The sequence below is a fragment of the Monodelphis domestica genome, chromosome 4 (genome assembly GCF_027887165.1).
Source record: "Monodelphis domestica isolate mMonDom1 chromosome 4, mMonDom1.pri, whole genome shotgun sequence".
Lineage (NCBI taxonomy): Eukaryota > Metazoa > Chordata > Mammalia > Didelphimorphia > Didelphidae > Monodelphis > Monodelphis domestica.
The window spans coordinates 266,802,851-266,817,926 of record NC_077230.1 but is presented as its reverse complement, the minus strand read 5'-3'; the positions used below and the strand labels follow the sequence as shown (position 1 = coordinate 266,817,926).

At 35.5% G+C, this 15,076-nt stretch overlaps 1 protein-coding gene across 9 annotated transcripts in view; it reads left to right on the top strand.

Annotated features, from left to right (window-relative positions):
- The window catches only part of DEUP1 (deuterosome assembly protein 1), a 209,489-nt gene that overhangs the window by 42,780 nt on the left and 151,633 nt on the right, over nt 1–15,076 (top strand). For all 9 annotated transcript variants that reach the window (XM_007495030.3, XM_007495031.3, XM_056794508.1 and 6 more), the window contains exons 4-5: nt 150–324; nt 3,417–3,512. In XM_007495030.3, the coding sequence (XP_007495092.2) occupies nt 150–324; nt 3,417–3,512 (271 nt within the window). The remainder of the gene's footprint in view (nt 1–149; nt 325–3,416; nt 3,513–15,076) is intronic.

The window sequence follows — 15,076 nt, the reverse complement described above, 5'->3', positions numbered from 1 at the left end:
TGGAAATAAATTGCCCTTTATGTTTATTATTTTGAGAAAATAATGATTGGAAAGAATGGAAACTGTGTAGCAATGTAATGACTAATTTTTCTCATCTTTGCATTTAAGTTTTTTGCAATATTTTAAAATAATTTTCTTTTCTTTGTTAGATCTTCTTCTACATGTGAGGCTGAGCTCCAGGAATTAATGGAACAGATTGACATCATGGTAAGCAACAAAAAAATGGATTGGGAAAGAAAAATGCGGGCTTTGGAGACAAGGTTGGATCTTCGAGATCAAGAACTGGCAAATGCACAAAACTGTTTGGATCAAAAAGGTCAAGAGGTACTTAATATATATTACATATGTACATATTAATAAATTTAATAAACAAACAATTTTCCATTTTATAGTATTTATTATATGAGGATAGATTTCTTTAATCATAGAGACTGCATCATTTTTAAATTAAATTTTATTTTTTAGTTACCAAAAATCTGACTTCTTTTCCTCTTCCCCAGAAACATGTGTAATCAAACAAAATTAATTTCTGCTTTGGCCCCATCTCTTTCTACTACCCCGCTTTGGCTTTTCATCAAGAATTCTTAGAAGTCTTTTACTTCATGAAAAATCCATTTTTTTCCACTGTAGGATTATACTCAGTTTTTCTGTGTTAAATTATTCTTCATTGTAAACCCTTTTCCTTTTCCTTTAAGAATTATATAGTCCAAGCTTTTGTTTCCTTTATATTTGTGGCTGCTAAATGTGTGAGTCCAGACTGATAGACTCTTATATCATAAATTCTTTCTTTTTTGGATGTTTTACATACTTCTTTGACCCGGAAGCTCTGGATTTTTATCCTAGGGGTTTTCATTTGGAGTCTTTTTTTTATTTATTTAAAACCCTTACCTTCTTTCTTAAAATCAATATGTTCGAAGGCAGAAGAGTAGTAAGAGTTAAGCAATGGAGATTTAGGAACTTGCTCATGGTCATCACACAGCTTCTAGGAAATGTCTGTGGTCAAATTTGAATCTAAGACCTTCCATCTCTGGGTTTGGCTCTCAATCCAGGGAGTTATCTTGAAGTTCCCAGTTTGGAAGTTCTTTTAGGAGGTGACACTAGATTCTGACCATTTTCACTTTACCCTCTGATTCTAGATAATCTGGGCAGTTTTCTTTTGAGATTCCATGAAATGGTGATGTCTAATTTTGGTCATGGCTTTCGGTTAGTCCAGTGATTCTTAATTTTTCCTCCTGTTTTTGCTAATAGTAATCTACATTTTCTTGAGTATTTTGACTTTGATTTAGTATTTCTTTTTGTTTCATGGAGTCAGTTTTTATTTGGTCCATTTTCATTTTCAGGGAGTTTGATACTTAGGTAAGATTTTATATATCTTGGGCCAACCTATTAATTCCCTTTCCAATCCTTTCTTCCATAATTCTCACTACTTTTTCATTTAAAATTTTCAAAAATATTAACTTTTTAAATTGGTGCTTAATTTCTTCAGTGAATTCTATTTGAATTTGTGACTATACTATGTTTTCCTCTGTTTTTGATTACAGGTATTTTGGAGTCATAATCTTTCTGGGTTTGTGTTTTTGATGTGATTCTTTGTTTGTTTCCTCATTTAGTTGCCATAATTTTAGACTTTGGATTTGATATCAGGTCTGGGCTCTAAATACTTTTTGAAGAAAAGGTCCCATATTGACCTTGTTGGTCCTATTGTTGCTTTCTTAGGTGTACTGAGTATTCTATTATTCCAAGGTCTCAGAGACAATGTGGGAAACTGCAAGCTTTTAGTATTTCCCAAGTGGCCTGATCTAGGGCCAAATCTGATCTCTGTCTTTCAAATTCCTGACTTGGGTTTGGTTGGATCTGAGTAACCTACTGGTTACTTTGGTTGGATCTGAGTCTACTGCTGAGCATAGCCACTCTCAGCAAACTGGAAAGTTCTGCTGGTTCAGAATGACAGAACCGCAGGCTTCTCTTTTATCTAGGATTCCTGCTCTAATAATTCTCCTGCTGACTTCAGATCAGACTAGAGAACTAAGAGGCTGATCTGCTGTTGGCAGAAAAGCCATATCTGTTTCTGATTACTTTTGGACTTGCTCCTCTCCCAGTGCACCATCTAGGGCCTGAACATGCTCTTTACTCCTGAATGCCATCTACTACCCATAAGCCCAGGTCTCCTCTTCAGTCCACTCTGTTTCTGTGACCCAAAACTGGGTAACACATGACAAAATTTCCAAAAATTTGCACAAGATGGTAATTCTGTAGTCTGGATCTGAGACTTCTTGCCAGTGTCGCTGGTCTCACCCTGAGATGGAATGCTCTGTAAGTGTTCTCTTGAATAAACCTCATCCCCATTGTCAGAAGACCTCAGCCTCCCTATGAAGACTTGAGGTAGATGAATGACTCATGGTGCCTTTTTCTTGGTTTTTCTAATCAAGATTCAGTGTAATGCATTTTCTAGATCTCTCTGAAGGAGTTTGAAGGAACAGCTTGTTTTTCTTTCTGATGGTTCACTATCTTGTCTCCATCCACCCTGACAGGCTATATCATTTTTAACTTTGTTTCCCCTAGCAATTAAAATAATGCTTTCCATGTAGTAGGTTCTTGACGTATATTTGTTGAATTGAATAGCTTATCATCATCATCATCAAAATCATCTTTGAGTTATTATCATTATTAATAATTATTATTCTTTGAAATACTTGTCTGCAGTGTGCTGTGCTTATTGCAGTTAAAGAAACGTAGTTCATGTTCCTCAGGATCTTGTAATCACAAATTAACATTACTGATGTAAAAAGATACATCAAAGACATTTCAACAAAAGGAACAACTATTAAGTATAAATATATGAAGTATATTATTTTCAAGCAAAGAGTGGGTTTAGGTTAGGGTATTTTTAGTTAATTGATGTAGAATAAAGGTATTATGATATTTCTTTACTTAGGTAGACCTAAAAGGCATTTGTCAATTTTATAATTTGGGAGAAGAATGTATATGGATTAATAAGCATTTATATAACACTATGTTCCAGGCACTGTGCAAAGCACTTTATAAATATTAAAAGGGGTGGGGGGAAAGAGAGAGAGATCTTTTTTCTGAATAAAAATAACAAATGACGTTTCCTTAGTGACCAATTAGAAATTTAAATCTAGGGATAATTTTGATTATTAATTAAATATGATTATAGAATTATTCTAAAATTTTATTACATATCATTATACTATCCCAATACCAAATAGTGGTATAGTAGGGATAAACCAAGCTTTGTTTTTATGAGTATAATTATTTGTTTTGAATATTATAGTACACATATAGGAGTTCCATCTGACTTTCGCTTCTCTTTTTTCAATTACTTATGTTTTGTACATTTTCTATCCTATCAGACAAAAATATAGCAGAATATTCAAATTATTTTCTTGATACAGGTCGGGTTACTTCGACAGAAGTTGGACAGCCTAGAAAAATGTAACTACGTAATGACTCAGAACTATGAAGGGCAACTTCAAAACCTTAAATCTCAAGTAAGAAAATTTACTGCTTCTAGGTTAATATAGTAAAACTGTTATGTTTTCTTGTCATTATAAATGTATATGGATTTCCTTAAAATCAGTAGTACCCATCGCAAAAATTGCTCTGTCCTATGATACTCATAGTCAATATCACATAGTTTATTTAGTATGTAATTGTTCTGATTCATATCCCAAATTGTCAGCTATATGTCCCATGGCAAGTACAATGACTCTTTCAGTACTGCTGTGATGTTCTTAATATTATCTTAGTTCTGTAGGATTATATTAATACTTCCTTCTAAGCCCCATTCTAGGGAATGAATTACAAGTAAGGCAGAATAGCTCTTATTAACTGCCACTTAACAAGTTTGAGTTTGCAAAACTAGCTCTTAAATGGTTGGTTAATTCCTTCTAAACATTATGCTTGGAATTTAGATTGCTGTTAAGATCCAATTAAATTTTAGTTCTCTAAACATAGAAATCAATTAAAATTAAGAGCATAAAATTTAACTACTCATTATAATGATTAGTATAAACAAAATCTATATAACATAGGTCAATATTTAAACACATACATAAACCTAAATAAAAATGTTCTTTCTCATTTTTCTTTTCCTTTCCCAAAATGCTTATCTGTTTTGATAATTGCTTAAGGAAACGTTAGCTTTCTTTTTTTTGCTTCCATGACTTAATCCATTAAAAAGTCTTACATATTATACACAGGTTTTAGACATTCACTTAATCTGTTCCAAGATAATTTACATCAGAATTAAACTCTTCATTATGACAAACAAAACCAATTAAGCATAAGTCTTTGATACAAAGTCTTTGGCCAACTGTGTATAGACAATATTCTGTCTTAGAAGTCCCTCATCTCTCTTCCACGAGGGAAGAAATTTACTTCATTTAGAGATATTTGTGAACTACACCATACCAAGAACTTAAGATGCCTTGAATTATTCTCAAAGCAGGTAGTGACTTTCAGTATTAGACCCCTGCAATGAATCCCATTGGCAAGTCTAAGGAAGAATTGGCCTTCATTTTTCCAGTGGAATTCTACCACTTTGAAATATGCCCTGAAGAATTTCTAGGACTTTTCACTGTGCCTCTTTTCAACAGTTCATATAAAAAGTGGTGTGTGACATGAACTACTCAGATTATATTAATTTCTTTGGATGAACATTGGACATAACATTGAAAAAACATGAGGAAAGATTATTACAAGCATTATATTAAAAAACCACCAGTGTAAAACTGTCAGGTGATAAGTACCAGTTTTTTATGGGGCTTCTGTCATGAGTCATGTTGTATCTTAGCAGGGAATGAGTACTAGTCCTAAAAAGATATAATTGCTCATTACCTAGCCACATCTGAAAAATTATTGAAAGTGGAAGCTATTTCTAGGATCTAGTAGCTATTACTGAAAATTTATTGAAAACTAGACTATCAATGCAAAGTTCTCAGCAATCTCATTCATGAGTACATGATTGTAAGGATCAAAAAAAGGAAGGCCAAAAACAGCTAATCTGGCTTAAACCTCATGGCACCATTTGGAAATCATTGGAATGAGCCCCAATCCAACCTTTAGTGAATTGTTTGGCTGCTTCTCATATTCACCAACATTAGCTTTTGTAGATGTAAACAAACCTTTTGTTTGCACACAAGCATCAGCTTAAAGAATTTAGAAGCAGTTTTATATTAATAGCCAAGAGAAGCTTGCCACTATAGAACTCTCTGATAGTGGACCTCATTATCCAATCCATTTATTGGTATTCATGACTTTGAAATGGGCAGTCAGAAAAGTCAAGACTATTTACAGAGCCTGGTTCCAAATGGGGATGAGCAGTAATTTATTGACATATTCTGATGAGTCCTCATTACATGCTGCCAGCCAAAGATGAGTAGCATCACTGGTCAACTGAGTTCAATGCATTTTTCTAACAAGAGATCAACATAGATGCAATTGTGCTATGCCACAGTCTACATGCATCAGAAACCTTTGTGAAGCCCATGGAAATGGTGATGATGATCTATGAAACACAGAGGGATCAGAATCACAAACAAGTGAAGCTGAGAGATGGGGATTTCCTCTAAACAGGGTGGCATGATAGATGTAAATGCTATAGTTTTGGACTGAATATAGCTGCTTTGTTGTTCTTCAGTGACTAGTACTAATTGAAGCTGCAGGAGGAAGATCTACAAGAAGTGGTACAGATGAAGGAAAAAAGTATGACTCTCAGAAAGCTAAGCTTAGCTTCCCTTGGGCACTATGCTGTTGAAGGACTAGAAGAAGTTGAAAATATTATTGTATTACTATACTGAAATATAATTGATCGCTATAAATGGAATGGGAAGGCAGTTGGCATAATCCAAGACCTACACATACAGGCCTATTAAAAACTTCTGTGACAACTTTGGACTGTTGGGCCAAGAGAAAACTCTAAAACTATTGCAGAAAAAGTCCTACTATTCCAAAATTACAGCAGATGTATATAAAAAATGTGAGACCTATATTCCATGTGTACAAAATAAAGCACAAGTGACTTAAGCTTCTTCCTTGGAGAACTTCAAGACTTTGGAATTGATCTGCATAGATTTCTAATCTATGGAAGAGAACAGGAAGAACATAAACATTTTAATACTATTGGGCAGGAGCAACTAGATGGCAGTGGATAGAGAGCTTGGCCTAGTGGTCTGGGTTAAAATATGACCTCAGATACTAACTGTGTGACCCTGGAAAATCTGCTTAACCCCCATTACCTAGCTCTTACCACACTATTTTGTCTTTGAACCATTACTTAGTTTTAATTGTAAGACAGAAGGTAAAAGTTTTTTAAAAATAGTGTTGGGCCACTTCAGACAAAATGAACAGGTCCAAGGCAGGCACAACAGTACTCCCACAACAGGCATAGTATTGTAGGAGAAATATTTCTGTATGCAGGTCTTCCCTGCTAGGATTCATTCTGAACAAGGTCACGATGTTGAGATCAAGCTACTCAAGGAAATACTGTACTTGACAAGAATCAAGAAATATAAAAGCAGATCAAAGTGTTGCACACTATTGCATATGCTTGGTGTCCTGAAACCTGGAGAGAAAGCTCAGTGGCCTTTTTAATACATGTACATGCCACAGGGTTTGCCTAATAGGTGCTTAGTAATTTTTGTTTGAAAGGCTCAGAGACAAAATGACAGAAACTCAACTAGGAAGTACATTGTTTAGGTGAGAGATCAATTGAAGGAAGCCTGCTACCAGGCTATGGCCTCATTTCAAAAGAACTTAAAGAGAAATAGTTTCTACTGGCCCAATGGCATTGTGTTGGAGTTTGCTGCCAGGTGGGGAACACACTCCTGCAGGAAATCTTGGTATCCAAGGAAAATATAAGGTAGTGGACCAGGATAGAGCTGCTGCATTCCAAATAATTAAAATGTCTTTCAGTCTACAAAATATCCCTGGAAAACAGGGATGGGCAATGATAAATAGATTTGAAGCACTTGATGCTCTTAGGGAAGCTAGTTATGTTCCCTAGTTTAAAAAAATGAGGGCAGGAGAAGAGTGATGAAAAGTTGAGGAATCAGACTCCGACATTTATAGCAGCTCTTTCTGTAGTGGCAAAGAATTGGAAACTTGAGGGGATGTCCATCAATTGAGGAATGGCTGAACAGGTTGTAGTCTGTGGCTATAATGAAATACTGTTGTGCCATAAGAAATGATGAACAGGATGAGTTCAGAAAAACCTGAAAAGACATATAAACTAATGCAAAGTGAAGAGAGAAGAACCAGAAGAACAATGTATCCAGTAACCATGTATGAAGATCAGCTGAGGTGAAGGAATAAAAAGTTATCAGCAATGCAAGGTTCTAAGAACCTTGAGTTCCCAAAGAACTCATTATGAAAAAATGTTATCCACAGCCATAGAAGGAAATGTCAGTGTGATTGTAGATCAAAGGATATAATTTTTCACTTTATCTCTTTCATGATTTTTTCCTGGCATCTGCTACAGGTGTCTTCTTTCATGACATGAGGAATCTGGACCTATATATTTCATGACAGCACTAGTATAAACTGCATTAGACTATCAGGCTTAGGGAGGGGGAAGGAAATGGAGGGAAAGAGAGAATTTGAACTGCAAAATGTCAGATAACAATGGTTAAAATTGTTTCTACACATAATTGAAAAATTAAAAGTTAAAATAAATAAAGGTGATATAAAAACAAGAGAGAATATTAAAAAAAAAAGAAATCAGGCTCTAAGATACCATCCTTAACATATTTATTAAATTGATCTTCTCAAAGCATGAGTCTGATTATATCACCCCTCTCCCCAAAGCACGTGCACACACACACACACATACACACACACACACTCCAGTTGGTCCCTATCAACTCCAGGATCCAATACAATTTCCTCAGTCATTTAAAATTCTTCATAAACCATCCCCTTCCTGCCTCTCCAGTCTCCTTACACATCTAGGAAACCCCTTCAGTCTGCAGCCCAATCATACTGGCCTATTTGCATTTCCTCACACATGATACCCGTCATGTTTCTGTGCTTTTGAACAACCTCTGTCGTGCCAAGAATGCTATCCTTCCTCTTCTCTACCTCTTGGAGTTCCTGGATTCCTTTGAGACTTAGCTCAAGTCACCCTCTATAGGAAGCCTCTCTTGTTCCCTCAAATGCCACTATTTTCCTACCCAACATCACCTTGTATCTGCTATTAAAGTGTGCATGTGTGTACATGTTGTTACCCAAAATAGAACATAAATGTCACAAAGCTAGACAATATTTAATTTTTCTCTTTGTATCTCTAGTGAGTGGCCCAGGGTCTGTCTTTTAATAAATGTTTGTTAATTGATTGTCCACTATAGAAATGCCAATACATGTGTTCTCCTTTTTTGTCTAATTGCTATTCTTTCTGGTTCACTGTTAAGTGCTTTTAGGATTACAGGATTTAATTTAGTGTTACATAGGTGGTATGTTGGCAAATATATAACAACTGGTTCTCCATAAAAATATATGTATGACAAACTTCTGCAATTTTAGCTCTAGGGCAATACAAAACTGGACCTTGTTTGCTGACCTCTAGTCTAGACAATTAACAAAACAATGAAACAAGCCCTGATTTTTATTGTAGCCTTTGTAGATTTCCAAGGTATAACTATTTACACTGAAAACTTAACCATCAGTTCTTTTAAGCTAACTGTAACTGGCTTCAGCACACTGTTGGTCTTACCCAGTCTTTCTGCAGACTTTGTGACCCTTGCCACTTTGCTCATTTTTGATGTTTCACTGGCCATAATCATCTACCATGTTCTTCCCTACTATTTTGCCAGTATATTTGCTCTAAACTATCATCTCTGCTTTCCTTCTCTCTACTTGGCAGTAGAACTGCTGAGATGGTTTGGGGTCTTTTGATCTCTCATCAAACAGGTATTTTTATTAACTTCTTTAAGAAATGGTTATAATCAAAATTATACTTTTCAGCATCCATTTCTCATTTCCTAGTATTAGTAATTTGTTTGCATAAAGCTGATTAAATTATTTGCAATTTCATAAAATATTTTTCTTGCTTCTATAACTTCTTCCTGTTTGATGTTCATTTTGACCTTCATTCCAAATCCATTGTTCTTAGAAACCTTTTAATACACCTAAAAATTATTGAGAACCCCAAATAGTTTTGTTTATGGTGGGTTATTGTAAATAATAGTGACAGGATTGCACACAACTAGCTAATTGATAGATGGCTTCTTCAATGGAAACTAGTCCTGTCAAGATATGCCAACTTAATTTTCTGTGATATTGTTCAATGTTCATCTTGTCAGAGGCTTTGACAATCACTTGTTGGATATATTAAAGTGGGGATTTCTTTGTGAATAGATTGGACCAGATGATCACAGAGAAATCTCTGCTATACTCTTCTTGAAGAAAGTATTCAATGACAGCTCTCATAAGCCTTCTGAGGAAATTTAAACCTTAAACTTAATAGTCTTAATTCTGAACCATGTTTTCTAATATATTTTTCATTGGCCTCGATGCCCATTTTTACATTGAAGTCAAGTAGCAGTATATGTTGACTTGATTTGAAGTATACTATTCAAGTTGCTTTCATAATTTTTCTCCTTCTCTGTCTCCTTATGCTACTTTTGTGGCAAAGCTCCCAGGATCAGGAACTACATTATAACAGTAACAGCCAAGCTTTTCTATCCATTCTACAACACTGAGTAAACAGTACTTTCTAAATTAAGTCATTGCACCTACACCACTAACAGATCAGATGAAAGCAAAACCCAAGATGTAATTCCTTTTTATTTTGATGGGGTTTATTGAAGTATAGAGAATTCAGAGAAATGAGAGTTGCCAAAGCCTTTTTGGCAGGTATCTCCAAATTGCAGAATACTTTTCTCTGGGCCTATAGAGTTTCTGTTCCTCTGCCAGTCCAAGCCCCAATATCTATGTGAGGATAGAAGGATAATTCTTTGGCAGCAATTTGAGGCTGGATTGCTCTTGCTTATGTGGAGAAAAAAATCCACTTCTTATATCAGTCCTTATCAGTAAAGACTGTGATCTGTAAATTTTCTTAGATTTATGAGTGCTTATTGTCCAGGAAGCACCTTTTTTTGGGGGGGACAGTCTTTTCCATATTCATGATTAATCCCTGGGACAACTCAGTTTTGACATAAATTCAAGACACTTAGTGCCTCAGATACAGACACTTGTTTGGGGGAAAACCCATGATAGCTGGCTCCTGCAATTAACTTAAAGATGATATATAGTCTGTGACAGTGGGAGGTGATGGTTATCTCAACATGGTTTGAGTCTGCTCAGCTTGGGTACTAATAAGTATCCTGAGAATGACCTTGATAGAAGATACTATTATCTTAGAATGGATGTGAGAGGGCAGAAATCCCTATTATAAAAACTAGAAGAAAGAGATAAAAAATTATTGCATTTTTGACAGGCATAGTTACAAAGTTATGGTCAACTGTAATGCAAAGAAAATTATTCTTAACATGAAAACAAAAATTATTATGATATGCCATAATATAGAGCAAGAAGTATCTCCAAAAATGGAGGTCTCACTTTCAGTTCCAATAGGTAACAAGTAATAATAACAATAGCAATAGCAATGCTGGTTTGAAATGTCTCTTAGCCTCACTTCTATAGATAGAAATTCATATATCAGTAGCAACTTGAACCATGAGGTCATAATATTAAAAACAAGGTAATAAGACCACTCAGAAAATTTCTGCAATAAATGTTGGCATATGGTAGTCTTTGTGGTGTTTGTTTTGTTCATCATGAGCACTACAAAGCTAGTATCCCAGGAAATGGATGTTTTCCTATTACTTTTAGATATGGTATTAAACCAACTTTTTTGTTTACTTTTTAAAGGAGAACCTCTGAGATAACATTCCAGTTAGCTGTAATTTCTTTGTATTTTCTAGTTTTGTCTCTAGTAGAAAATACCTATATTGATATTTTTCACTTCTCTCAGGTGTATGCCAACTCTCAGTAATCATTAAACACCGAGAATAGCAACAACTAATGTTTATAGAAGATATAAAACTTATATAATTCTTATCTTGCTCTGTCACCTTTTCCACCAGTTGGACACTATTGTTGAAGTCAAAAGGGACTCCCAAGGACTGAGGGCCATTTTGTATTTGTCTTTGTTTCATGGGTTGTCATATCTAGGAAACTCATCACCTAACAGACAGTATTTAGCTAATAAGGTCCTAGAACAGCAAACAATCTTTTGTTGGTACCATACTTGAAGCATTTATTTAACCAGCTTTATAACCAAGGCTTAATCTCTGGCATAATCTTTAAGAGCTCAGGATAATTTCTTCACCCTAAAGAGGCATCAGAATAGTTTTTCTGTTTCTGGTTTGGTGTTTTGTTTTGTTTTTTTGTAATGGGTTGAATTTTCCCCAGAGTTCAATAAATCATACTGATTTTGATCAGTTATATATGGAGATTTTTTAAACTTTGAAGGGCATAGTCTTACATACTCCTACATCCTTTATAATCTGCTCTCCAAATCACTATGGACTTTTTGTGACAGTGCTCTCTTCAATTTACTTCTTGCCTATCTGATCACTCCTTAGTCTTTCTTGCTGTATCCTTAGCTATGCCCTGCCCATTAAATGTGGGTGTCCCTCTCTCTGACCTTTTCTTTTTTCTCTGTATACTATATCAGTTGGTGATCTCCTCTGCTCCCACAGGTTCAAAAATCATCTCTATGCTAATGATTCCAGATCTATATATCTATCTCTGGTCCCTCCCAAGCTCCCACTGCATATTACCAAGCTGCCTATCAGTTATTTAAAACCAAATTGATTATCTTTCCCCACAAATTCATACCTATTCTGAAAATCTATATTACTGTTGAGGTTACCACCATTTTCCAAGTCACCTAGATTCACAATTTCTATGTTATCTTCACTTCTTTTTTTCTCACCCATATATCCAAATGCCTGCCCTACATCTACATCTCTCATATATCCATTCTCTACATTCACACAGCCACCGTCTTAATTCAGCCTGTCATAACTTCTTCCCCTGATCATTACAATAGCCTTCTAATTGGTCTCCCTATCTTAAAGTCTCTTCCACTCTGCTCTATCATCCATATTATGTTAATCTTCTACTTAACAAATTCCCTTAACTTCTTATAGTCTCTAGGAACAAAGGTAAAAAAACTCTTTTGTTTGGCATTTGAAGTCCTTCAAAATTTGGCCTCAATATACTAGCTGGGGATTTAGTGGATCCAGTGCAAGTCTTGGAGTCAGGAAGATCTGAGTTTAAATCTTGTCCCAGATGTTTATTAACTAAACAAAACATCATGGTCATGTTATTTAATCTCTCTCAGCCTCAGCTTCCTCTTTTGCAAAATCATCTTTCCCATACAGCTGTGAGGATAAAATGAGAGCATATGTAAAGCACTTTCTAAACCTGAAAGTTCTACTTAAGTGTTTGCTAAAATTATTATTGTTGTTGTCTTTCCAGCCTTATTACATATTTTTATATACAGCATGGCATTATGTCTTCCATTTTTCATATCAGTTGCCCTGTCTCTAAAGGTCTCTTCCTCCTCATGTCTGGTTCATAGGATCACTGATTTCATTTCAACTCAAGTTCCAACTTCAATGAAAACTCTTTCCTGATCAGCAGTTGCTAGTGCCTTCCCCCAAATTACCTCATTTCAATTTTGTATCTACACACACACACACACACATACACACACACATTTTTCTCCCATGTGCTCTTTTATAGCAGGAACTTTTTCTCTATTGCCTTTATATCCCCAACACCCAGCATTGTGAATTTAACAACAACAACAAGAGGAATATAATAAGTGTATTTTGATTTATTCATACTCAGTGGCTGCTTAAACTGTTCTCCTATCACCAAGGTCACCAATGATTTCCTAAATGCCAAATCAGGTGACCTCTTCTTAGTCCTCATCCTGCCTGACTTTTCTAAAGCATTGGATACTATTAATCACTCCCTCCTTCTTGATATTCTCTCCTTCCTTGGATTTCTTGATATTGTTCTCTTATGGTTTTCCTCTTTTCCAACAACCATTTCTTGGTGTCTTTCTATACTTCTCCATCTTCTGTTCATCTAAATGGGAGCATTATCCAAGTTCCTAGACTTCTCTCTACATTCTCTTTTGGAATCTCAGTTGCTAGGAGATCATCATCTCTGTGCAAATGGCTCCAAATCTGTATTTCATCCAACACATCTTTATTGAGCTCCAATATGTAATTTAAATTGCTTGTTAAACATGTCTCCCTTGTTATCTCACTGGCACTTCAACATGCTCAGAGATGAATGGAATAACATTATATGTTAAGAAGGTATTTTTATATGTGGAAATTCAGTAATAAGAGTAGGGGAAATGGTGATGAGCATTTGGGTGAGGATCAACAGAAAGAAAAAAGGATGCTTTTGTAATCAAAGAATATTAACAGATCCCCTAAACAGGAAGAAGAAATAGATTGAGCAAGATTGACATAGTCATAATATAGTAGTGATAAGAGAACCTCAGTTATTTAGACAACTTCTGATGTTCTCTTTGTCTTCCAAAAAACAAAATTATTATTATTAAATATAATTATTATTCTTGACTTAATGATGTCATTCTTTAAAGGTTCAGTCATTCAGTCAACAAGTGTTTATTAAGTGCTTCTGACCTCATCATTCCACCAGAAGTTCTCTCTTCAAAGAGACCAGCTACTTCTTAATTATCAAATTCAATGACTTTTATTTTCCAGTTTTCCTTCTCCTTAATCTCTTTGCAGCTTTTAACCCCGTTCATCACTTTCTACTCCTTGAGACTATCTTCTCTAAAGGTTTTCAGGAACTACTCTCTTGGTTCTCCTCCTCCCTATTAGATCATTCTGCATCTTCTCCTTTTCTATATCCTTGTCTAGATCATACTGTCGAGACATCAGTGTCTCACCAGGTTCTGACCTGAGCCTTTTTTTCTTCTCCCTTTGCGCTGCTCAACTTTGTCATCACATTAATTTCTATTTAATCTTAATGCTGAGAAGTCTCCAATATACCAATCCTACTGCCACCACCAATTTCACACATCTCAAACTGGATGTTCAATAGATACTGTAAACTCAACATGTCTAAAACAGACCTTATTACTTTTCCTTTTAGACCCTCCCTGCCTTCTAACTTCCCTATAACTGTAGAGGGTAACAATATCCTCTTGGTTCCTCTGACTCATAATCCAGGTGCCATCCTCAACTTCTCATCTCTGTCACCCCCCCATATCCAATTTGTTACCAAAGCCTGTCGAATTGACCTTTGCAATATCTTTGAACTCTATTCCCTTCTTTCTTAGGGCCCTGTCACCACTCTGATGCAGGCCCTCATCATTTTATATCTGGCCTGCTGCAATAGCCTGCTGGTGGGTCTGCCTGCCTCAATTCTGTCCCCACTCCAGTTCATTTTCTACTCAGCCACCAAAGTGCTACCACCTTCCTACAAAACAAACTCCAAATGGCTCCCTATCACCTTTGGTATCAATTAGAAAATCCTCTATCTGGCATTCAAAGCCCTTCTGAACCTATCCTCCTCCTACATTTATAGTATTTTTTTATACCTTATTCTCTAGCATATACTCTTTGATCCAGTAATACTGATCTTCTGGCTGTTTCACAAACAAGACACTCCATTTCTTGGTTCTGGGCATTTTATCTGGTTGTTCTCCATGCCTGGACTATTATCCTTTATTTCTATCTACTGGCTTCCCTGACTTCCTGTTTGCTCTAGCTAATGTTCCATCTTCTACAGAAAATCTTTTCCAATCTTTCTTGATCCTCATGCCTTTATTTATTTAATTATTTCCTATTTGTCCTGTATATAGTTAGTTTGTATGTGTTTGTTTGCATGTTATTTCCTCTCTTGGTTATGAGCTCCTTTAGGGCAACAATGCTCTTCTTTCTCTTTTTTAAATTTTGGTATCCTTAGTGCCTGGCACTGAGTCTATTGATTTACTGACTACTTACTATGTGCCAAACACTGATCTAAGTAAAGTACTAGAGATAAAAAAGGGGAA